Genomic DNA, 23,410 nt, shown 5'->3' with positions numbered 1-23,410 from the left:
GCAAAACTGAGTCAAACCCACCCCTTCCCTAATTTATCCCTTTAGAGTCTACATATGGAATAACTGATGTAAAGCCCCTGGCTCCTCCTTTCCTTCCCCCAAATCTCTCTGCAGAACAGATACAGCTGTCCCTCTGATACAATTTTACAATTATTTGGGTCTTTTTATTTCTGTAATATATTGATTATTTTTGTTAGGGAAGTTGTGCCTCTCTGGCAAATCCCTTGTCATTCACCTTGCTTTCCTACTGTGAAGGAAGGTTCGTTGGTGCTCTGCAAAGTCACACTGAGGGCAGTCTTGCCTGCAGTGCTGAGTCTGGGCATGTGGTCTCTCTTCTTTTCCTTTCTGTGATTTGTTAATATTGCTCTGCATAGTACCTCAAAGACTTATGTCTCAGGAGCCTTCACTTGAATGAAGCAAATCACCTTAATTGCTCCCAGTGCATCCCTGCGAGGCATTTGCAGGGAGAGCTGTGTGGCCAAAATACTTGTGAGTGCTAAGATGTTGCAGCACAGGAGCTTCTCAGGTTGCTGTTGAGGATGGTTGAGCATGGTGTTCTCTTCCTTTCAGCTAAGACAGGCGAAGGTCTCTGCTCCATCTTCTCTCCATCCTTTGTGCAGTGGGATGCCATGACCTTCTTCTCGGAGAGCGTCATCAGCCAGATGTTCCGAACCATGGATAAAGATGTACGTGTATCTCAAGCTCTTGCCTTCTCTCCTGGCTTCTTCTGGGTCGGCAGTTCTTCTGGGTTTTTGCAGTTATGTTATCCTTAAGCAGTTTGTAGTAACTGGTTACCTCCATGCAAAACCCAGTTTGTTTGGTGAGCCATTCTCATGAGGAGTAATGACCCTTCTTTAGATGAGGGCATGTCTTAATTCTGGGCACTATGGGATGAGAAGTCACTGGAGAGTGCTCAAGTGACATGCTTTAAGATAGTGCCTTGCTAGAGGAGAAGAGACTGCTTAAGGAAAAATTTCTTGAGTTTATTTAATTATCCTCTTATTAGATTTTTTAAAAATTTTTTTTCACTTCTAACTAAGTGAGAGGAACTTACGCCCAGAGAGCAGATCAGAAGCATTTTCTCTCTGCCTTTTGTTCAACAGCAGGCGAATCAGAAGGATCAGTTTGATGTAGACTGACTTGAATTTCTTATTACATTAAGCTGCTCATGCACTCATCAGTCTAATCACAGTAGAATAATTATATGGGTCGTTACAGTTGGTTAAGCATGGAATCTGTTGGACAAAGTCAAGAGGAGAATTGGGAGACAGAGAGGAAATTTGCCTATCCCAGAGGTGCCAGCAAAAGTATGGGGACTAGAGACTGATGTCTCAAGACTGCCCTGTCAACAGTGGCGAAGGCACTGTCCTTTTTCCCCCAGCCTTTTTCCTAGGTTTTGTAGGAAGTGTACTGTAGGTTGAAGTATTGAGTGTTGCCTCCCTTTTTCTTTCTTTTTTTTTCACTACCTTTGTAGGAAATCCCAGTGAATGATGGCATAGATCTGTTGCAGCTTGTCCTTAATTTTGAAACAAAAGATCCTCTCATCCTGTCCTGTGTGCTCACCAATGTCTCTGCTCTCTTTCCATTTGTCACTTACCGACCAGAATACCTCCCACAAGTACTTTCCAAGGTAGGTATGTGCAGACCCTGCTAAAATCACATCAGCTTTTTGTGGTGCAGGGCTCTTGTACTAAACTGCAGGAGTCAATCCTCTTGGTGTTGCTGTCAAGGAAGGACTATCCTTCATGTTAAAGATGGGAGAAACTGAGACTGAGGCTTGTCACAAGAACAGTAATGTCAATTAACCCAAATTTTGCAGTTCATAGCCTTAAACTTAGCGTTAAGTGCATGCTCTGTCGAGTAAACAACCATGTTTTCTTTCAAGGCCTTGCTGTATTGATGATACATCTTTCAACTTACTCAGGGGTTCTTCACTGACTTCAATGAAATTGCACTAAAATCTTTATTGCCTATTCCTTAAACAGATGTGAGTGCTAAATATTAACAAATGATACGAGTTTTTTGATTTTTCCTTCCTTTTCTCACAGTTGTTTGCTTCAGTTACCTTTGAAGTTGTAGAGGAAAGTAAGGTATGTCTGAATTATTATCTACTAATGAGCTGTAACAGTTGGATCAAATAATGTTCTAGTGGAGAGAGCATCCTGAGTCTGAAGACTATTGTAGTAGGCTTCTCAAGTATAGTTCTGCTCCTGGGAAAGCTGGGGAGTCCAGATACTGCTGATCTCTGTGGCTGGCATAGCCCACTAAGCTTTGGCTCACAAGCTTAGAAGGCTGCAGACGTGCTGTAAGGCCAGTACACTTAGTTCCCCAGGCGGTGCTGGCCTTCCCGAGAGTGAAATCTCTTCATTAGCGCTGGGTATTCTTTCAGTACTTGGTATACATGGCTCTGAAAGATGGCTGTAAACCCCCTAGTTACCTAAGGAGTGCTTGGAGTCTTGAAATAGTGAGGAAGAGTCATAGCATCCTCACTCCTGAAGTACAGCTTGTTTGAACATGGATTTCTTGAGTTGACTACTGCTTCAGAGGAAATTTGGTTGCTGCATGATTGTTTGGAGGGAGCAGGGAGGCATGGAAATGTTTTTTTTTAATCTGTGCTCAACACTGCAGAAAACTATATATAATGAATTTGTCTCTTGAAGATGCCCTGCATTTGGCTGAACTTTTGTTTTGTTGCATTGAAGTTTGTTGTGTCTGTCCAGGCTCCTAGAACTCGAGCAGTGAAGAATGTGAGAAGGCATGCGTGCTCCTCAATCATTAAGATGTGCCGGGATTACCCTCAGCTTGTCCTGGTAGGTAAACGCAACTCTGTCATGATGAGTCTTGCCTCAATTTTAGTTGGATTTTGTGGGATCTTCAGCTTCCTTGGCTACAGTCTCTGCTTTTCTTACAAGAAACATTCCTGCTGCACAAATGGCAAAGTGGTTCATTCCCTGTACCTCTCTTCTTCCCCACTGAAAAATTTTCTGCCTCAGAAATTGAACTGTAAATTGATGAGTTAAACGTAAAAGGGATGAGGAGGAGGATACAAGCAGCACAAGTAAAATGGATGCAGGATAATGATAGAGGGGTAGGGAAGAATGGAAGTTCTCTTAGACTGAACATTCAGAGAAACTTGAGTGTGAGGAGGAGATGGCTGTGTTGAGAAAAGGTACAGAAATGTACCTTCTCCAGCTGAACAGTACACCCCTCCTCTGCCTCCCCCAGTGGTCCTCCTCCATACCAAATGCATGATGCTTTTCCACTTGGATGTGTTTTCTAGCCAAACTTTGAGATGTTGTACAACCATGTGAAACAGCTGCTTTCCAATGAGCTACTTCTGACGCAGATGGAGAAGTGTGCTCTTATGGAGGCCCTTGTCCTCATCAGCAACCAGTTTAAGGACTATGAGCGACAGAAAGCTTTCCTGGAGGAGCTCATGGCTCCTGTTGCTGGCTTATGGCTCTCCCCAGAGATGCAGAGGTATGGGTCATTTTTCTTTTTATGGGTCATTTCTTCTCCAGCTTTGAGCTGGAGGTGTTGAGGAGGTAATGCTGTGCCCAGTAAGGGAACACACAAGCCGTATGAGGGTGATGGGCTGCCTCTTGACCTCCTGTGCTCCAGGCAGTTGTTGTGATTATAGCTCTCCTACAGTTCAGAAACTGCTAGCAGTCTAAATGCTGTTTGCTGAAAATTGCTGGGTAAGAGTCATTTAAGGTAATAAAGGAACATTCCCCAGCATGTTCAAAGCATTTGCAGGAAATGAGAAATCAAAGATGTCTTTGCTCATTCCCAGGAGAAGGTAGGAAGCTGAGTTCTTGTTACTAAAGCTGGGATGTCTTGCAGCTCTGGGTTGCTGGGCATGCACAAGAGCGTTCCCAGCAGGGCTATCTTAATAAGAGATTTGAATCTTTTAGATCCCCACAGCCCAAGAGAACTGATGATATTTTGAGAGTGTACACATCTCTGGTGCTTTTAAATCATGTTCCCATGTACAGGATGGAGCACTGCCTAGCCTCTCTAGCCTGCTTGGTTTTTGGTAGATGTTTATTACCAGTGCAAAGCTCTGCTCAAATTCCCTGGTACAAACAATAATCCATTTCTGTCTTTTGCTGCTGCCAGAGTCCTCTCAGATCCTGAAGCCTTTATATCCTACGTGGGTGCAGACAACAAAATTGCCGATCCAGTCTTGGAAGATCCTAGTGGCCTGAACCGGTCTAGAGTGAGTATCATTACCAGGAGAGGTGTAATCGTTAGTGAAATGAGACCTGCCTCCTTCAATCCCCCACTTCTCCTGTGATTACACACAAGGTCTCCTGATCATGTACTACTTCAGAGTGTGCATCAACAGGTTTTTCAGATTGCAGAATAACAGGCTGGCCTTTGCTCTTTAAGCTACGGTAAAGAGCGTGCAGGCCTTGTAAACCACATTATTTATCAGATGAAGCACACTGTTTCCTACTCTCTGTTCAACAGAGTTTGCTTTTGGATAAGCAATTGATGTACATGATTTTTGGATATATGGCACAGTGAATCATGCTTTTTAAACCAGGCTATATGGAAAAAACATCATGCTCAGACTGCAGCACAGAATATAATTAAAATTCATCTGAGAAGATTTGTGTTATTTGAGTTGTTAGTGTAAAGTCTTCACTCGGACTGCAAATGGAGTTGCTGTCTTTAGATCTGTAGAGTACACTGAAATGCAGTCCACAGAGTTATGCTTATGATTTGGGGCTAATGCAGTTTGACCGCTGTGTCATCTGGGATCTCTGCATCTGTCCCAGCACATGAAGGACATGAGGAACTGATGGTCTAGAGCCTTACTTTTAGCAGCCTGCCTGGCTGCTTGCATACTCTTGAGACCATATGTATTGATGCTTTGTCTGATAGTGAATTCCTAGGCCATCCTGCCATGGCTAGGGCTCTCTCAAGGTTATGGAATATAGCATGATCGTTTGTTGCATTTTCCTGGCAGCAATCTCACCAGAGTTTTGTTCCTATCAACAGGTTAGGCTCACTGTAGAGCATTCTCTTTGTGATGGGATGATGATGTGTTTCTCTGAAAACCTATTGATTCAGACTGTGATCCGGCTAAGAAACGCTTTCTCCACATCTCTTGCTGCAGATAAGCTTTTGTGTGTACACCATTCTGGGAGTTGTGAAACGAGCTCGTTGGCCTGCTGCTACTGAAGAGGCAAAAGCTGGAGGATTCTTTTTGGGATACCTGCCCAGTGGAACTCCAATGTACCGTAATCCCTGCACTGAGCAGGTCCTGAAGCTTTTTGACAATTTACTTGCTCTCATAAGGTGGGTCAAGTTGACTTGAAATCATTTATGTTGACTTACAAATCTCTGAAAGCCAAACTGTGATAAATACATGGAATGCTCAAAGCATGTTTGCCCAGTGAAGCCAGTGGGAACACAGGCTGGTGCAGGTGCCCAAGTACTGTTCCTGACTGTTCACAGTGGGGAATGGCACTGGGGAAACTGGAGCCTTCTGAATGTTCACTGGTCTGGCCTACAAGAGGCCATCAAAGCTAATGGGAGCTTGTGCTGGGGTTGCCTCCCCCACCTCCAGTGCTGTAGTTCTGCCACTCAGTTAATGATTTCTTAACTAACATCTCTGCTCTGCCCTCAGCCCCTACAAGGCCACCTCTCCTGTCTCCACCAGGGCAGTCCCAGCTCTCATCGCATCCTGTTTGTGTTGTTCTCTCTTCAGTGTTAAATTAAGCTGGCTTTGCTGAACACGAGCAGCAGCCCCCTGAAGCAGTCTGCTATTGAAATCAGTGGATGCATACTCTCGGGCCGTTGCTACCATGCAGTGCCTCTCTGTGTGTCACTGGTGTTGTGTAGGTCTGGGGCAGCCAGGGGAGGGAGCAGGAGAAGGCAGAAAATGGAAATCCTGAATAACACAGTTCCCAGAATTATAAAGGAGAAGTCTCTCTTGGGGTAACTCCTGACACTGGGATTTTGCCAGACTTACAGAACAGTTTTGTGGGATAACTCTACACGTTACATATTTGAAAACCTGACACTCTGTCCTTGGCAGGGGCATGTTGAGAAAGAGAATTTTCAGATGCACTTAGATTTTTCAGCTCCCAGGTTTGTAAGGGAAGGGACCCTATTACCTGAGTGCTGTATAGTCAGGTATGTTTGGTAGTCACTGAGCTCAGGAATGTGCTGCTTCCAGGGAAAAGCAACATGCTGGACTGTTGTGACAAGCACATGCTGTCTTGGCCCACATGAGCGGTGTTTCTCATTGCTAAGCTCTGCATAGCACAGTGTGTGGTACTTTGGCCAGCGAGCAGGTTTCTGCAGAATTGTGCTTGAACTGCTTTTGCCTTTTATCCTGGAAGGCTGAAGATCCTGTTGATGAGCTTTTGGGAGAGGTTAGGTAGAGTAGAGTTGCCTTGATTAGGTAGTAGCCTCATTCCATTTCTCCAATGCCTGCCACATGTCATATTGTGTGAGACCAACTAAACCAGTGCCCAAGGTCTGAGCAGGCTGCAGCAGACACTTTTTCCTCACGCAATCACTATTCCTACCAGAACTTGTACATTTTTAGTAAAATCACGTGGGGTCTCTGTTACAAGCAGCTAGGGAAACTGTCATCCAACTTCTGTCACTACTTCACTTCTGTGAAGAAGCAGAAACTCTGTGCCTGGCTGTTTACCACCTCCAAGAAAACCCATGAGCTATGTTCCATATCCAGTATGTAGAAGAAGAGGCTTCGTGGCTGGTTTGGGCTTTTTTATTGAGATAGGGCATCTGTGTTGTTCATGCATCTCACCTGCAGACTGAAATATTTTCTGAGTACATGGTAGTAACATACATGGAGAAACCTGTACTTCACTCAGAGGTATCTGGGCTTTTCTTAAGGCTGAATGCTCCAACAAGAACTAATGAATGATGTATTAAGAACAGTAGATCTTCATGCTTCATATTTTTCCATTGCTGCTGCTGGATATATAGGCCTCTTTGACAACTGCAAGCTCATAGTTGTTCAGTGCAAGTGTTGATGGTGCTTATGTCTTTTTGGCAAAGCTGGATCTTGTGCTAGGAGGAAGGAACTCCTTCTTTGCTTGACTCAGGTGCCTTTTCCATGCTTGTCTCCCTCAGGCCCTCGTTGATATAGATCACACAGGAGAATATGGAATCTGTAGCAGCCTGTCAGCAGGCAGAAAGTATGGGGCTGTGAGGAAGGCTACCTGGCAGGAAAGCTGCCTGTGTTGAGGATGCCTTCAGGAACATTGTTGTTGCATTACTACTTGGGGATGGATGCCATTAGGCAGCTCTCTGTAGGGATAAGCAACATCCAGTGTTGCCCATGTGCTTATGTGGGACAGAGATGTGGAAGTCCTGCAGGCTGTGCTGATTTTTGTGTGAGCAGATCTGCAAGTAGCAGCAGTGTGGATCTTGCTGAGCAGCTGAACTGAGCACCAAGACAGGCACCAGTGTGCTAAAAAAGGGGGTTTTGCAGGCTGAGCAGGTGGGTCTGCTGCTCTCTGGGATAGTGTGTGGCATTCTGCTGCTGTGTTAGCAGACAAGCAGCGAAGCTGTTAAGCCATTGGGCCTTTGCCAGGGTGGTAAGTAGCTTGGAGGTAGGTCATGGCTGGGATCAAAGAACTGAGAAGAATGAGGTAGTCCAGTTAATGGAAAAATAAGGTAGTTTTGAGTAGCATCTGCCTGCCTGTATTTGTGTTGGTAGCTGTATTTATGGAATTGTATTGAGGTTGCTTTATTAATCACTGCTTGCAGCTTTCAGAGTAATGATTCTCCTGTCCTCTGTAGTACCTCATTTCATTTAGGTGTTTTCTAGCTTCTGGCTTAAAATGTTCACTCCTGAATTTAAACCTAAATCATGATTTTCAGCCACCTTGGTGCATTTCTGCAGTCAGTAGCTGCATGACCTGATTGGTGCAGAGCCTTTATTGTGCTGGGATTTGCTCATGTTTTGTTACAAATTAAATGCTCAGGCTCAGCAAATGCTTTGCTTAGACAAAGGCTTTTTTGGAACTCCTGATGACGAGATGCTGACATTGCCAAAGCATTAATGCTGGTGAAAGAATTCTTGGGTAGACATGGATGCTGTAGGCATTTTCATTGTAGACAGCTCCTGCTTTGGAAAAAGATTCTTCAGTCATGGACTGTCCTAAAGGACTTATCTTCTGGTTTACAAGCCCTTCTGTCTAGGCATCAGATACTCTTTCTAGCGGAGCCATGACCATCACTGAAAATCCCCCAATTCCTGCCATATCCTTTGCTTGTCTTTTCTCAAGCATAAATGTCTCTTGAGATTAGTTTTACCATGCATCCCTTTGTGTAGGGTGCCCAGGAGTGCTGATAGTCTCTGCTGGAATATGCCAAGGGGCTACATCATCATATATGAGAGCTGTTGGATGCCTTTTTAACTCCTGTGGGAAGTAGGCGGTTGGCCATTTTCTCTCCATTCCCACTGGGAACTTGCTAAAGTGTTAAGAGAACTTGGCCTGTAAATGAACATCTGCCTCCCAACTCTCAGACTTAAGAAAATGCTTCAAGGACTCCAAAACAACTAAGGACCATGACCACATCTTCAGCATATGACTGTCTGGCCCATCCTGCTGGAGTTAGTGCAGTGGGATTTCAGGGTTCACCTTTGCAGTTCCACAGTCCTTGGGTTGCCCCACTGACTTTCTGCCCAGCATGAGGCAAAGCCAAAGCTGGCATGGAAAGGGCAGGAAACATACAAGAGATTATTTTAGTAGCTGGGTTTCAGGATAGCCTCAAGCAGAAATGTACAGCTTTTTGAGTCAGTGGGGCAACATTAAACAAATCTGAGTAGAAGCTGGGCTGTTACCTGGCCCTTCTTGGCAAAGTAGAATCAGCTTGTGCCCCTTTGAGGCCTGTTGCATGGTGTTAGATCCAGCCCAGAATGAGAGTATGAGTCATTAAGTAGACATTTGTGTAGCTCTTTCTTACGAAGTTCACATACTTGCCTTCCTCACGTGCAGTGAGCAGGGAAGTATTTAACACTTGCAGAGAGAAACAGGATAGTTGCAGTTTTGGAGCTTTCTGCAAATGCAGGCAGACATCACTGCATCAGGGTTGCCAGAATTATGAACATTAAAAAAAACCAAACAAAACCAATCATTAATACATGAGTGAAAGCTGAGACTCTGGAGAACATCCTTAGGTTTGTCCACACTCCCTTCCCCCAGCCATTCCCATGTACCCCCTGCTTTGGGAAATGCTGCTCGAGGGGAAGATACTGAGTTGCCCTTGATCACCTCTAGCAGCAGGTACAATGGCATTGCAGTTTTGGAGGAGGCTGCAGGATTTGTGCTGTGTGCAGCTGGCGACACCCAGAGTGGAGGTCTGAGGTCTCAAAGGAGAGAGGTAGGTGAGAGAGACACCCCTGCTGAGTCCAGCTCTGAGTGTCAGTACCCCGGCTGAGAGAGGGGACCCATTTTGGCCTGGATGGAAAGAACCAGCCACCCATGGCTGAATTGGTGTCCCTTGCAGAGAGCTGACAGTGGCCACCTCCTATGATGCAGAGTTGTTCCCAGCTGGATGTGTTGTCCAGGGGGCGCGTGTGCCTGCCATGAGTAACATCTGATCGGACGGATGTTCTCACTAGAGTCCCTCCAATGCCACCTGCCATTCTGGGAACTGTGACTCATCCCTGATGGGCAGTGCGTGTATTTTGGAGCTGAAACAGCCCCTCCCTCTGCAGGGGCCTTAGGTGCAGAAGATCTTTTGCAATGACAGAATCCGTGTCTTGTCAGTTTTAAAAATACATCTCTGATCCCTTTGGCCAAGCTACTAAGTTGTTCCCAGCATCATCTGGAGAATTGCTGGGAGTTTTTACTGCCAGTGCTTGCAACGGGTGGGATGAACTGAAATAAGTGGAAGGGGCAGCCAGGAGATTCAGGACATGAGGTGGAGTCACTCCATGTCTCTGTTGGGTCAGCTTCCCCAGTATTTTTGCAGGTGTGGAAGGGGGATCCCATGCACACGTGCTTGGTCTCACCTTCCTCATCATCTGCCTCAGAAGAGTTGTCCACAAGCTGAAGGAGAGGATCCCACTATCAAGGGCAAAAAGGAATTGACTTACATGAGTATAAACCAAGTGCTCTTCTGTTTCAGGACTCACAACAACCTCTACATGCCAGAGATGGTGGCTAGGCTGGGGGATACATTTGCAAAGGCCTTGGACATGCTGGAGGTGGAGAAGAATGCCATTCTAGGTAAGAGGCTTCTCTTCGGGAGGAATGTGTGGGCAGATACTTAGAGGTATTTGAGTTCATGATCTGTCTGTAACAGTGGAAGTGAAACAGGGCTGGAGGACCAGCTTCTTCATAGTATTTGCAGCTCAGCTGTGAGCTGAACATGCTGAAACTAAGGTGTTAATTAAGTTATTGGTCTCAGACACATTGGTTTCTTCTGCATGAAGTGAAGGGTACCCTACCAAACCGCTTATCCCATCTGGGTGGTGGTCTCTGCAACATGGCACTTCAGGCTGCAGAGTGCTGTAATTGTCTGCCTTTGAGCAGAATTAGTGCACAGCAGGAGCCCTGACTGCTGGTGCAGAGACCTGTCCTGAAGGGCAAGAGCCAAGCTGTGCAGTGTGGCCCTGGCATTTGTTTCTAGACAGCGTATTAGAAAGAGGCCTTTGGAACCTTCTTAAAACAGGTTTGAGACTGTGAACACAGAAGCCTTTCCAGCCAAGCACGAGTGGGTGGCCTTGTAGATAAAGTGTGGATCATGACTTTGGAAATTGAGGTTTAATTTCAGGTTCTGACAAACAGTGAAATATTTTGGGGAAGTTGCTTTGTCTTTCTTTCTCCATTTCCTCTGTAAAATGAGGACATGCTTCCTTTACCTGTTCTCTGTGACTTTAAACTCTGTGTCTGTGAACCCCTGCACATAAAGCAGCAGGGCCTTGATCTCTGCTCTAAACTTTTTAATATCATAGTTCAACAGTAGCTTGTGTCCTGGCAGAGAATACAAACCTGAAGGGATGAGCTATTAGAGGAGCTGCAACAAATGTGAGCTTTGCTGCTGACTGGGTTCTGATAGCTCAAGTAAGTTCTACTTCGGAGAAATGAGGCGGCTACAACCTCAGTAGAAACACTTCTGCTCAGGGTGCAACCAACCTGAACTTGGCTGACCTCTAAGGGAGGTTTCTGCCCCAGGGTTGCTGCACCTCTTCCCATTTGGCTCTTGCCAAGAGCTTCCCTTGCTGCCATCAAGCTGGCTGGCGCCTGCCCAGCATGCTCTGAAGGTGCACCGTGCTCTTGAATTAATGTAACTGAAGCTTATTCCTTCCCACAGGTCTCCCTCAGCCTTTGTTGGAGCTTTATGACTCCCCTGTTTACAAAACAGTCTTAGAAAGGATGCAGGGCTTCTTTTGTACCCTCTACGACAACTGGTAAGAGCACCAGATCTCTCACCACAATCCAGCATTGCACAGCTGGAGCAGCAGGTTACAGTGGGGTCCTGACTTCCTTTAGACTTCTGATGTGAGCTGTATTCTGTAATATCCAAGTACAAGCTGCAGTGGTGGCTTATATTCAGTGGTTGTAACCTGTCACACAGACATGGAACAGTCTGGAAAAAGTACCTCAAAATACTGGGGATCTGCTTTTAGTTCTTCAACAATTAGGTAGACAGATTGAAGCACTTATCTGATATTCTGATCTAGTTTGTCTCTTGCCACTTCTCATTATGTGTCAGGGTATACCAGCACTTGAAAGTAACCTGTAGTGCTTAAATGCTTAATTCATTGTCCCTCTGCAGGTATCCCAGAAAAAAAAGAGATGCTGTGCTAAAAGTCCTCTATAGTATTTGTTTAGGAATGTGACAGCTATGTAATCTCAAGATGGTAGAACTTGTAGCCTTTGCAGAGCAGTGACATGGTACTTGTAATCTAGCAGACTTGTAACTGACTTGGTTTTTGTTGAAGTTTTCACATCCTGGGAAATGCAGGCCCCTCCATGCAACAGGATTTCTACACTGTTGAGGGTCTCGCCACCCAGCTCCTCAGCTCTGCTTTCAACAACCTCAACAACATTCCTGATTACAGACTGCGTCCCATGCTCCGTATCCTTCCATCACTGTCTCAGGGAGGCTCAGAACACATACATTGAAATCCTGCATTGTTTTCAGTATGGCCAAGACAAAGAAGGGTGATTGAGGAGGTAAACAAACAGGAATACACCTGGTGTGGACGAGGTGTGAGCCTAAGAGGGCACAAACAGAAACAGCAGTGCATGGGGTCAGAAGAAATGCAAGGGATTTGTGTGGTTCTGGAGGCACTGTGAGAGGTTAGTAGTGCCTTCCGAGGGGCAAGGGGGCTTGGATAGTGAGGAGCTTGACATTAGGATGTGCTTCTCTGGGAGATCATGTGGGTTTCCCAACCTACTTTCCAGGGCTGGACATTCAGTCTCACAGCTAGGAAATGGGTGCTAAGCACCCTTAGCTTTCTTATCTGAACTGCCAGGAGAAAGAGCTGAATAACTCATGTTCTTGCTGTATAGGGATGCCACTTGTTAATTCAGGGCTTTGAGAAGGTGGGTTTCCAAGTGCCTGTCCCTTGGCCTCCCAGTGGAATGGGCTGGCTTGGGCACTCTCCTGCAGCCTCCCTTGCAGCTGGCCTTATGTGTTGGATCTCTTCCTTAACTGGTCTGTGCAGGTGTGTTTGTGAAGCCCTTGGTACTTTCCTGCCCCTCAGAATACTACGAAACCCTTGTCTGCCCCATGCTGGGACCACTCTTCACCTATCTGCACATGGTAAGAAAACAGCTTCTTTGATGCCAGTTCCTTGACAGCCCAGGCTCCCTGCAGCAGCTGGCAGCAACATTTGGGAATGTCTGTCTCTACAGAGCCAGCAGAGAAAAGGGCCTTGATGCTTAATGATTTTGATGATGTTCAGGGAGGGCTTTTGAGGTGCATTGAACCCTGGCTGTTGCACAGCACCCCTTGCTGTGAATTCAAACCTGCAGACACAAACTCCTCAAACTGCAGCCCTGAGAATTTTGGAGTTTGGTGTTTTTTTTTCCTTGTGTCCTCTCATTTTCATAACAGCTCATTCCAGCACAGTTGGTAGCAGTTCTCCTGCCATTCAAAATGGGTCTTGGTGTGAGAGCTCTGTTTAACGCTCTTTTGCTTCTGCCAGCAGCTATTGCTTGGGTCTCCTTGCATTGTGTCCAGATTGAGTCTTTCCTTTTGTCTTGAACAGAGGTTGTCCCAGAAATGGCAGGTGATCAACCAGCGAAGCATGCTCTGGTAAGCTTCCATCCCTTGGTATGAAGGGGGAAGTGGGGAATGGGATGGAGGTTGGGTCTTTTACATGGCCCTTTGCCCAGGAACAGCCCTGCTAGCAAGGGCTGGAAAACACACTGGTGACTCATTCCCTGTGTTTGGGCAGAGGGGGTATTTGAAGGCATTGGCTCCCTTCAAACTAAAACCTGTTCTCCTCAGTGAGGATGATGCTGCAGATGACAACCCCGAGTCTCAGGAGATGCTTGAGGAACAGCTGGTCAGGCTGCTGACTCGAGAAGTCATGGATCTCGCCAGTAAGTGAAATCAGGCTAGATCTCCTGAGATATTTGGGAAGTTTTCCCTGGAGAGGACAACAGGAATTCCCAGTGTGCAGTAGAACTTAATTGTAACGGTCAGTAGTATTTAACATAACCCTGAGAAGGCAGGTGTGAGACAGCTCTGCCAAAATCTTAGCTAAAACCTAGTAAGAGATCATTTTAAACCTTCAGAAGAGAGTTACTTCCTTTTGTTAACTTTTAGGGCTCCATGGTTTTGGTACTGTTCCTGTAGGAATCCAGTCCTACAGGGAATTGGGTTTTCCCATTCTGTGCTTTGGAACCCAGTATGGGACATGGATTTGTGGACAAGCCAAGCACGATCAGTTTTGTTGCTGGTAATTGCTGTCTCTAACCAGACATAAGGGAAGAGTCCCTCCCCCAAAGCAGTCTCCCTTGTGTTCCCCTTCTCCGACATCATTTTTTTGTCAGCATGGCTTTGTGCAGGGAGGCTGGGGAAATTGATTCCACATAGAGATTACAGATCTCAATTTTCTATCTCCTTTCTCGATTGGCCTTTTTGCTTTAAATCAGTGTTCTTCTTGGCTTATGGGCTTCAGATGATTTTGCACATTCCTGGTTCTCAATAGTTTGAAGCAGCCACTGTGCAGCAGGTTCCACTGTGGGAAAGTGCCGTGGGTGGGGTGTTAGAGCCTTCCAGGTAGTGCGGTACTGGGCTTTTATTCTGGGCTTTCTGATTCTTCAGATTCTCTGTAAGAGCTGGGGGAGCTTGAAGCAGCTATGAGCCCATCAGAGTCTGTAGGATAATCTCTGCATGTTTTGCAGTAGCATCTTCCCTTTTCTGCTCCTCTGACCTGCAACTGTTTTTGCAGCTGTTTGCTGTGTTTCTAAGAAAGGTGTTGAACAGAACACTACTTCTGCTGTAGATGGAGATGGTGAGTAAATGCCTACCTTTGCCTTTCCTGCCCTTGGTGTACACAAGCACTTTTCCTGGTTCTTGAGGGGGAGGCTGGGCTGATGTTGGAAGTTCTGTGTGAGGGGTATAGGTTTGGTAAGAAGCCTTCAGCTCTGTCCTGCTCAGTGTGTCTGGGGGCCACAGAAAAACCCAGTCTAGCCTGAAAACTAATGTGCTGTAGGGTTCACAGGTGGCATCTTGGAGCAACTGGTTCTTAAGGTTCTTAAGCTGAGGAGAAGAGGGGGATGTGCACAGTTTCCCAAGAACTGAAGGTAGCCAGTTGCATGCCCTTCCTGCCCTACAAAGGGTGGGTGCTTTTTGCTTGAAAAGAGATGTTCAGGGTAAGCTATGCCAGGACACTGATTCTGTGTGCTGTCTCCTGGCTCCCAGCTTAGTTCTTGCAGCCTCCCCATGTCCCCCTCAGTCCTTGGGAGGCCTCATTGACAGTGCTGCCTTTGCTCTGCAGATGATGAGGCGATGGCCACGGAGGTGACTCCCCCTGCCAACGCAGAGCTCACCGAGCTCGGCAAGTGTCTGATGAAGCAAGAGGTGAGTGTGTGCTCTGACTGCCACCATCCTTTCTCTGTACTCTTTGTCACACTTGTCTGCTCTGCAGCCAGACACTGCTGCAGAGACCTAGGCTGCTGGAGCGTTTCCCATGTGAGAATCACCTCTTGGCAATGTGCATGGCTTGGAAGGGCCTTGCAGAAGCCACAAAGCAAATGGGGGTTGGGATCCAATATAAAATGCAGCTACAGAGCTTCAGCTGTTCTGGGGAAGAGGCCCTGGGTATTCAGCCCCCAGGGTGCTCCCTGGCCCTGCCTTCATCCTGGGCTCCAGTCTTCATGAGGAAGAACTTCATCCAGCTTTTTCTTCTATGTAAAATCTGCCTGACCTGGTACAGGAGCCACAGTGCTAATACCACCCACTGTGCAGAGTACCTTTATCCTGATGTTTCTGTACTGTCTGCTGTGGATGCCTCAGAAGCTCCTGTAGAAGCTTTTGCAGTGACTTGAGAGTAGCAGCTGAGGGAAGTCCGTGAGTGCTCCAGGGCCTTTCCCAGGGAGATGAAGGGAGCAGGTTAACTTAACACTGGTCTCTCATGGTTATGATGCTGCACACTGGGTGAACACCTTCCACTGGAGCAACAGTGACATGCAGGATTCTCAGAAGCTCCTGCAGATTCTCTGGATTGCATCTTGGCTCCCATCAGGTTTGAATGCTGGAAGTAGGAAATAGCTCCTCTGACTGGTTTTTCTCTCTGACTCCTTTTCAGGATGTTTGCACTGCAGTGCTGATCACTGCCTACACATCCCTCTCCTGGAAGGACACCTTGTCCTGCCAAAGAACCACAACACAGCTTTGCTGGCCACTGCTCAAACAGGTACCTCTGGGAGGAAGAAGGGATTAGTTCTGGCAGGGTTGGAAGAGGAAGCTCTGAATGTTGTGAGAAGCGTGGCTGCTTCACCTCTGGGCACCTTTTCCCTCAGGAAGAGCAGGCTGTTGCAGAAAGGTGGTTATGTACCAGTATCTTGCTTCAGTGCTGACAGTGCCTCTTCCCCAGGTGCTTCCAGGAAACCTCCTTCCCGATGCTGTGTCCTGGTTTTTCACAAGTGTGCTGAAGGGCTTGCAGGTACATGGGCAGCACGATGGCTGCATGGCAGCTCTTGTCCACCTGGCTTTCCAGATCTACGAGGCCTTGGTGAGAAATTCTGTTCTTCGTCCAAATGTGAGGTTGAGGAATGTGAGGGGAATGGTGAAAACTAATCCCATGCTCAATGAGTAGGGGCAGAGGAGCTAATGGCCCCCAAGGAGGGCAAGGCAGTTCCTCTAGCAGAGCTGTGTTAATCGTACTTCTCCGTGCAGCGCCCTCGCTATGCTGAGCTGAAGGCAGTGATGGAGCAGATCCCAGATATCCAGCTGGACTCTTTGGAGCAGTTTGATTCAAAGCTTCTCAACCCAACACTGCAGAAAGTGGCAGACAAGCGCCGGAAGGATCACTTCAAGCGCCTCATCTCAGGTTGCATTGGGGTAAGTGATATCCTGGAGGAAAATTTCACACCTGTATGCTGCAGAAGTGATGGGGTGGCCAGCCTGCCTGTCCCTTACCAACCACTCCCCTTCCCAGCTGGGAGGCTGTTGCAGTGTATTCTTGGTGTTTGTTCTTCACCTTGTTCTTCCTCCTCTTCACCCTGGAGGTCCAGCAAGGCTGGCAGGACAGGCTGAGCAGCCCCTCCAGCAATGGCCTCTCACTGAGAGGCAGGGAGTACCTTGCACAAGGCTGCCCAGGGAAACCGGGTGTTAAAATGTTTGATTGAAGCTGCTGGGTGGGCACTGGACCTCTGTGAGGATGGTGGTGGTGGAGCCTTGAATTAGAAGCTGGGGAGGTGGTATTCTGGTGGTTACCTCAGTGCTCTGGCGCTTGGGAAAGGCCAGGCCTGAAATTCCTCAAAATGCAAGCACAGGGTCCAGGCCTAGGGATTGCTCAGAACCTGGGGTCTGCCTCTGATGTGCAAGCAAGCTGCCCCTGAGCTGAGTGGGGGTATGAAGACAGTAATGACTGATGCCTGCCTGTCTGTCCTCTGCAGAAGCCCATCGGGGAGCAGTTCCGCAAGGAGGTTCATATCCGGAACCTTCCATCTCTCTTCAAAAAAGTGAAGCCATCATTGGAGACAGATGTGCTAGAAAATGAGGATGGAGAGGGCTTCAATGTACTCTTTGAACCCTGAGCCTGGGATGCTGCAACCATCTCCTCCCCTACCTTATATTTTGTCTCTCCTCATAGTAAGCACATTAGATTCTCCTTGTCACCACCTTCACAAGCGTTCGTCTGAATAAAGCCCCTTACGGGTCCTGTCCCTGTTCCATACACTGGGATGGGGCCTGCGGTGGCATTTGAACCAGTCAATACTAAGCTTTTCCCCTGACTCCTTCTCCTCCATTGGATAAGCATCTTTAGACCTCTGCTTCTCTGCAAGGTGGGAGCCGAGTCCATAGATCTCTTTAGGGTAAAGCCTGATCATCTTGTAGCCTCGGGTCACTCTTGCTCCACCTCTTCGTCCCTTGGGGTTTAGGATTAATGCAAAAGGCAGAGTAGTGTGCCATGTGAAAAGAGGCTACCCTAATCTTCCTCTGGGTGCTAGTAGCCAGGCTTTGTAGGGAACACATTGGACACTCCTGTCATGCTTATCAGCACTCGTCCCTAGTGGACTGGTATTCTGCTGAATCCGTTTCCCTCCAGGATGCTGAGCCTTGGGCTGAGGGCTGCGTGCCAGGAAGCCTAGCAGTGCTCTAGGATCTCCTGTGAGATCAGCCTTTCTAAGGTGCAACTGCTCTCTAGAAAGAGGCAGACACTGTCATATATATACATATATATGTATAGATATGATCACACAGCTTGTTCTACCCAGAGCCAAATGGAAGGCTTTTACTTTGTGCCGGCCTTTCTTGGACATCTCTCAGGGGGAGCAGGACAGATTTTTTTTTTAATTTTTTTTTTCATTTTACCATGCCCTGTAGACTAGAATGTGGCCAGCGCAGGGTAAGTAAAATCTGGACCAATACCTGAAGCACCTGAAATCCAAAAGGGATCTCCTTGCCCTGTGGCAGTGGAGGTGACAGTAGCCCCTGTTTTTACCCAGTCTGGTACTCCTCAGAGAATTGCATGGTGGGGCAGGAGGGGTGGGCTTTATACTGCAGTTTACAAGGGGGAGCCAGGTCAGAAACTGGGTTTTAGGTTAAGCCACTCTAGTCTGCAAAGCTGGTTCTTCTTACATGACAAATAGTTCACACAATCTATCCTAGTGTTAGCACAGGAGCTGGGAGGGTCTGTCCAGAGCTAGCTGGCAGTTTTGCCATCCAGAAGACAGAACAAGTAATAAACTGTGGTAGATGGAGAAGTGGTGTCTCCACACAGACAGACTGGACAAAAAGGCTGGGGCTGGGAGGCGTGGGAGTGCAGATAGGAAGAGCAGGCCTTGGGCATCCACTCACCCTCCTGCCCCTGCTGTTCCACCAGCACCCTTCTCTTTCTTCCTGGCCTCAAACTTTTTTAACCTCTGAGCTAACATGGCTCCTGGCTCTAGCAAAGGCTGGGTGTATTTATTGTGTTGTGATATTTTTAACATTCTGTGACTTCATGCTAGACACAAGGGGTTTTTGTAAAATGGATTTTAAACCTTTTTTGTAGGAATGTTTAAATCCGAAGCTGTCTCTGAACTGGTTGTGTTACACCTGAATGTCAGTAAAGCTATTCCAGTTTCATACACATGGTGTCCTGTTTCATTTTTATTTTATCTGTTTCAGTAAGATCTGAGGTCTTTGGTCTGGCCAGATTGCCTGCCTGGAGATTGCTCTGCATTCCTTATTCCAGCTACCAAAAAGGGAGCACCTCTGCTGGTGGTCAATACACTGTCAGGGAGGGGATGAACCATTCCAGACTCCATAGTTTAATTAGGTGAGGGGGAAATTGCATTTTTAAAGTATTTATATGTCACTTACTGCTATTTTATATTAATTCTAGGTCCCAGCTTACAGCTTGAGTGGTATGTGTTGCCAAAGCAAAACCTGTAGGTTACTCCAGGGTATGTCCCATAAACATGTGAAGCAACAGCAGAGAGAAGTGTATATATATATGATGATAATGTGTGATATACACGTGCAGCATATACCTGCAGCATGGCATGGGACAGGCTGGGGTTAGAGCCAGGATGCCAAGTGTACCTCCTCCCTTCAGCATGTTCACCTTACAAAGGATGTTTACACTGTAAGTAATTGTACCCCAGGCAAGCAGTACTTTGTCTCTACTTACTACACTAAAGTCTAGCACTATAGTGTGCATTGCCTTAAGCAACTGGGACACACCAATACTCCCAGACATTTTCAGCTTTTAACACTCAACCACATTGCTCAATGCCCCATCCAACCTGGCCTTGGACACTTGCAGGGATGGGGCATTCACAACTCTGGGCAACATGAGACATGTTAGCCCTCATGATAAAAAAGGTCTGATGTTCAACCTGTCTACCTTCTTCCAGCTCAAAAGTGTTGCCCCTTAGCCTGTCACTGCAGACCCTGGTAAAGTCTTTCTTTATGCCCCCTTTACATACCGAAAGGCCAGAATAAGGTCTCCCTGGAGCTTTTTTGTTCTCCAGGCTGAACAGTCCCAGCTCTCTCAATTTCTTCATAGGAGAGGTGTTCCAGTCCTTTGACAGTACAGCCTTTTCTCTACCATCCATATTAACTATCCCAGAGCTGGTCTGAAACACCTGCCGAACAGGTTTCAGATACCAACTCGTTAAATCTCACTGACCTGCTGTGAAATGCTTTACTACCCTGCCCTATCAATCTTCCTCACTCCTCACTGCATACCATCTAAAAAAAATGCTGTTACTCATCTTTAGACCTGCTGCCACTTCCTTCTTCATGTATTACAGTTTCACAATTGTGAATGGCACAGGAGACAGCTTTAAAAAAAAAGCCTTTATTTTAGTGCATCTCCTCACTGAGGCTCATTACCAACAGAAAAATCCGAAGAGATGGTCCTTGGACTCTTGGCAAGCCCCTGTCAAGCCTCCTGCCTATGGAAGAGGAATCCCCCTTCCATGCAGGTATAGGAAGCCCAGAACAGCAGTGCAGGCATCTGCTTTCCCAGCTACAGCCTGGTCACTCCATAGGCACAGAGTCCAGCTCATTGAGGAAGCGCTGACACTTTCCCATCAGGATCTTGATGGCTTCGCTCACCAGCACATCTGGAGGCAAGATACCCGTTGACTCCACTGAAACTGCACAGAGACACAAGTCAGCACAGCCAGAAGGCAGCCTCAGCCTGCACCTGGCTCCAGGCTTCTGTCCCTTATCTTCCCTTACACCTCACTGCAACAAGCCAGATCTTCACAGCAAGAGAAGCAGCTACATTTGCCAGCAGGAAACACCAAGAGATTCAATCCCAAAGCAGGTAGTTACCCACTGGATTCTGAATGTATGGATGCTGATGCTGAGGGTGGGGGAGGCACAGAGCCAGCCATACATGCTGGCCAGTCTCTGCTTGTTCACACACACCACAGCAGGACTCTGTGGAAAACGGGGCACTTACAGATGTAATGGTTCCGCACTCTTGCCAGGCGCACAAGGTTTTTCAGACCCTCGTGACGGAAGACTTCTCTGCTGAATGTGTCCAACCGTGCATTGGCTACTCTCGCCACCTTTTTTCCTAGAGGGAAAAAGATGAAATGAGATGGGCGAATTGCAGCAGGTGGGTGCCTTATGGTCACAGCGGGTGCTTACCCCCCAAACAGGCACTTGCCCATCACCAAAGGCAGGGAAACCACCAATAAAAAGAATTAGCATATACCCAACATGAAACTCCGATCTGGCAGAACTAACCCAAACACAAAGCCTGCATGCACTCCTGGAAGGACACAAGAAGTCTCCTCCACACTCAGCTGCTGGAAAGAGCAAGCTCACTACCCAGTGTTACAAATGAACAGCACTGGAAGCAGCAGTCAGCAGCTGCAGAGCTCTGTGGACAGGTATCCAATGCCTTAGCATTTCAGGGATGTCCCAGTTCATCACCCAACACATCTGCACGGGGCAGCCACTCATCCATAAAACTGGGCTCAGAAAAGCATGAACCATTGATCAGCAATGCAACATAACAATGCAGTTTTGTCTCTACAAAGTTTGGCTCTAAGCTCAAATCAGTCTCTACTAAAGCTTGCAAGGAACAAGGCAGGAAAAAAGTACCATTGATATTCTGGATCTCAATGACTCCAGGGGAAAAGCACTTCTGCAACGTCTCAGCTGCCTCATCCTCAACAGGCTGCAGAAGAGTAATGTCAGGAAGCAGTCGATAGCTGGCTGTGGCCACAGGAGAAAACTTGGCATGATCCTTACCTGTATGAAGAGTTAAGAGTCAAGGATGAGAGTAGGCCTCAGGGAACAAGGATGCTGGGGCCTAAAGCTCCAGGGGAAAAGCCAGTTCTCTACCCTTCCCCATCATACAGCAGTGCCCTAGTCCAAGCACTCACATTCCTTGTCCCGCTGTCCCAGGAGCCACAACTCACCTATGCCCTTGACACAGTGCATAAGCACATCTATTTCCTGTCCGGGTCGCAACAGTGCAATGAGGATGTCATCGTGAACAGGTCGGAAGTCAGCATCTGGAAAAAGGTCTGTCTGATTCCCCAAGGGCACCCATGTCATGTGTTTACTGTACACTGCAAAGAGAAGCCACAAGCATCAGGCAGCTGCTGCCTCAAAGCAGGTCACTCACCTGTATAAGACTGAAGACAGCAAAAAGAAAGTTTAGCAGAATGGAATCAACTCTCTTCCTGTGAGCACACAGGGCTGAGAGAACAGCCCAAATCCTGTCTTCCAAGACTGAAAAAAGGAAAAAAACAGCACCTATTTTTAGAAGAAATCTCACCTTTGTGATTGAAATACAGTTCATCAGGATCAGATGATTCCTTGGCAGCCTGAGGGTTCCGTTTGCATTTGATTTTCAGCTGAAACTGCAGAGTATCAATTTCTGTGCCTTCTTGATCTCCTGGGAAGAAGCACATGAAATTACACTTCTGCTCAGTTTACATGACCGTGATTTCCTACTTTGAGGAATAGTTCTATTCTATCCAAGAGTCTCACCTTGGTTTCTGTACTCAAAGAGACGAGGGTCAGCTCGGATAGGGATGAGGCCCAACCGATGAGCCAGAATTTCATCCTGCACAATGGATGTGTTGTTGTACACAAAGACCTTCTCTACGGCCATCGTTGGCACCTCAGGGAGACAAGAGATCAAGTCAGCCTAAAACAATAGTTGAACTACATGCCAAGAGATTATCCAGCTCAAGTGTCCCTCCTCTCCTACAAATAACTGCCATGCAGACTATTTTCAGTGGTATTTCTGCCAAATCAGGATAAGCAATATACCCTTACACTCCATCTACTCCCATGCCCATTTTTTTAAACAATCGCAAGAAGTGAAGGGCAGAAGAAAGGGCTTTGAGGCATCCTCAACCTTTTAGTACTTGGCAGCATTATGTGGCTTCTGTTGGGTTGGCAACACAACTGTGTCGAAAAGGCTGACCCACAGATGCTACCAACCGCATCCCTAAGAGCAGCAGGCGGTATCGCCCATGCTGCTAAAGCCCTCATTCTCTCTGGGCTCCTGGCACACGTGCGGAACGTGTGCTTCTCTTCCAAACCCTGCAGCTGTCCGCAAGGGCTGACACAAGGCTGAATGTTCCCCGCTCCCTGTTAAGAAAGGCTTAGGCCGGCACCCCCAGGTGAGCACCCCCGGAGCGGCGGTACCTCGGCGAGCAGGATGCGGCGGAAGGCATTGGCGATAGCGGCGTCGATGCCCACCATGTCGAACTCCAGGGTGTCCTCTTCCTCACGGATCACGTCCACGCGGAACGCCTGCGGGAGCCGCGCACCGCGGGTCACGCCGGCCGCGGGGCCCGATCCCCGCACACCCACAGCCCCGGCCGCCGGCGCCGCTCACCCACCTCCTCGAAGCGCCGCTGGTCCCAGGCGTCCTCGTAGCCGGGGTAGTTGCCGGGGAAGTCGGTGGTGTGGACCTGCGAGGAGAGGGCACAGACGGGGCCGTGAGGGGGTGCGGGTGCCGGCCGCCCCCCGTCCCTCCCCGCCGGGCTCGCTCACGTTGCGGACGCCGAACTCGCCCAGCACCACGCGGTCCCGCATCTCGTCCGCACCCCGCCGGGCCGCCATGGGTGCGATGGGCGGCGCTCCCGGGCGCTGGGAGTCGCTCCACGGCCGCCGTCACATCCGGCTCCCGCCCATCCGGGCCAGCGCGGCGGGGCCGGGACGGGCACCATGGCCGCGCCGGGGGCGGCGGGCGGCGGCAGGAGCGGCGCCCCCGGCGCCGAATGGGGCGGCTTCGAGGACAACATGCAGG

General features: G+C 47.9%; 4 protein-coding genes across 9 annotated transcripts in view; 3 read left to right on the top strand and 1 right to left on the bottom strand.

Moving 5' to 3' along the window:
- Nucleotides 1-18,763, top strand: part of XPO5 (exportin 5) — a 28,995-nt gene extending 10,232 nt beyond the window's left edge. For 3 of the 5 annotated variants that reach the window (XM_042025041.1, XM_042025039.1, XM_042025042.1), the window contains 19 exons: nt 571-686; nt 1,475-1,630; nt 2,049-2,090; nt 2,703-2,810; nt 3,281-3,480; nt 4,120-4,219; nt 5,126-5,307; nt 10,129-10,229; nt 11,317-11,413; nt 11,948-12,084; nt 12,677-12,774; nt 13,223-13,269; nt 13,465-13,559; nt 14,414-14,476; nt 14,963-15,045; nt 15,773-15,880; nt 16,061-16,198; nt 16,363-16,527; nt 17,085-18,763. In XM_042025041.1, the coding sequence (XP_041880975.1) occupies nt 571-686; nt 1,475-1,630; nt 2,049-2,090; nt 2,703-2,810; nt 3,281-3,480; nt 4,120-4,219; nt 5,126-5,307; nt 10,129-10,229; nt 11,317-11,413; nt 11,948-12,084; nt 12,677-12,774; nt 13,223-13,269; nt 13,465-13,559; nt 14,414-14,476; nt 14,963-15,045; nt 15,773-15,880; nt 16,061-16,198; nt 16,363-16,527; nt 17,085-17,225 (2,177 nt within the window). In that variant the 3' untranslated portion in view covers nt 17,226-18,763. The remainder of the gene's footprint in view (nt 1-570; nt 687-1,474; nt 1,631-2,048; nt 2,091-2,702; nt 2,811-3,280; nt 3,481-4,119; nt 4,220-5,125; nt 5,308-10,128; nt 10,230-11,316; nt 11,414-11,947; nt 12,085-12,676; nt 12,775-13,222; nt 13,270-13,464; nt 13,560-14,413; nt 14,477-14,962; nt 15,046-15,772; nt 15,881-16,060; nt 16,199-16,362; nt 16,528-17,084) is intronic. The other 2 variants (XM_042025043.1, XM_042025040.1) reach the window with 1 other exon arrangement.
- Nucleotides 18,764-19,958: 1,195 nt separating this feature from the next.
- POLR1C (RNA polymerase I and III subunit C) lies at nt 19,959-23,264 on the bottom strand. Of its 2 annotated transcripts, none has more exons than XM_042025034.1 (9): nt 23,155-23,264; nt 23,001-23,072; nt 22,804-22,911; nt 22,138-22,270; nt 21,923-22,042; nt 21,561-21,713; nt 21,241-21,390; nt 20,591-20,707; nt 19,959-20,279 (listed from the first exon to the last, which is right to left on the bottom strand). In XM_042025034.1, exons 1-9 carry the CDS (start codon nt 23,221-23,223, stop codon nt 20,161-20,163), a joined length of 1,041 nt encoding a protein of 346 aa, XP_041880968.1. In that variant the 5' UTR covers nt 23,224-23,264; the 3' UTR covers nt 19,959-20,160. The 2 variants fall into 2 exon arrangements, with proteins under 2 accessions (XP_041880968.1, XP_041880970.1); XM_042025036.1 differs by having other exon boundaries at nt 21,561-21,656.
- The window catches only part of LRRC73 (leucine rich repeat containing 73), a 17,750-nt gene continuing 17,267 nt past the window's right edge, over nt 22,928-23,410 (top strand). Inside the window, exon 1 of the mRNA XM_042025038.1 lies at nt 22,928-22,933. The gene's annotated coding sequence lies outside the window, so the exon portion shown is untranslated. The remainder of the gene's footprint in view (nt 22,934-23,410) is intronic.
- The window catches only part of YIPF3 (Yip1 domain family member 3), a 5,554-nt gene continuing 5,442 nt past the window's right edge, over nt 23,299-23,410 (top strand). Inside the window, exon 1 of the mRNA XM_042025037.1 lies at nt 23,299-23,405. Coding sequence (XP_041880971.1) covers nt 23,329-23,405 — 77 coding nt within the window. The 5' untranslated portion in view covers nt 23,299-23,328. The remainder of the gene's footprint in view (nt 23,406-23,410) is intronic.

Source organism: Corvus kubaryi, unplaced genomic scaffold (genome assembly GCF_017639235.1).
Source record: "Corvus kubaryi isolate FWS band 111438036 unplaced genomic scaffold, C.kubaryi_AGA036_p1.0 37266, whole genome shotgun sequence".
Lineage (NCBI taxonomy): Eukaryota > Metazoa > Chordata > Aves > Passeriformes > Corvidae > Corvus > Corvus kubaryi.
This window is presented reverse-complemented; position numbering and strand designations above follow the sequence as displayed.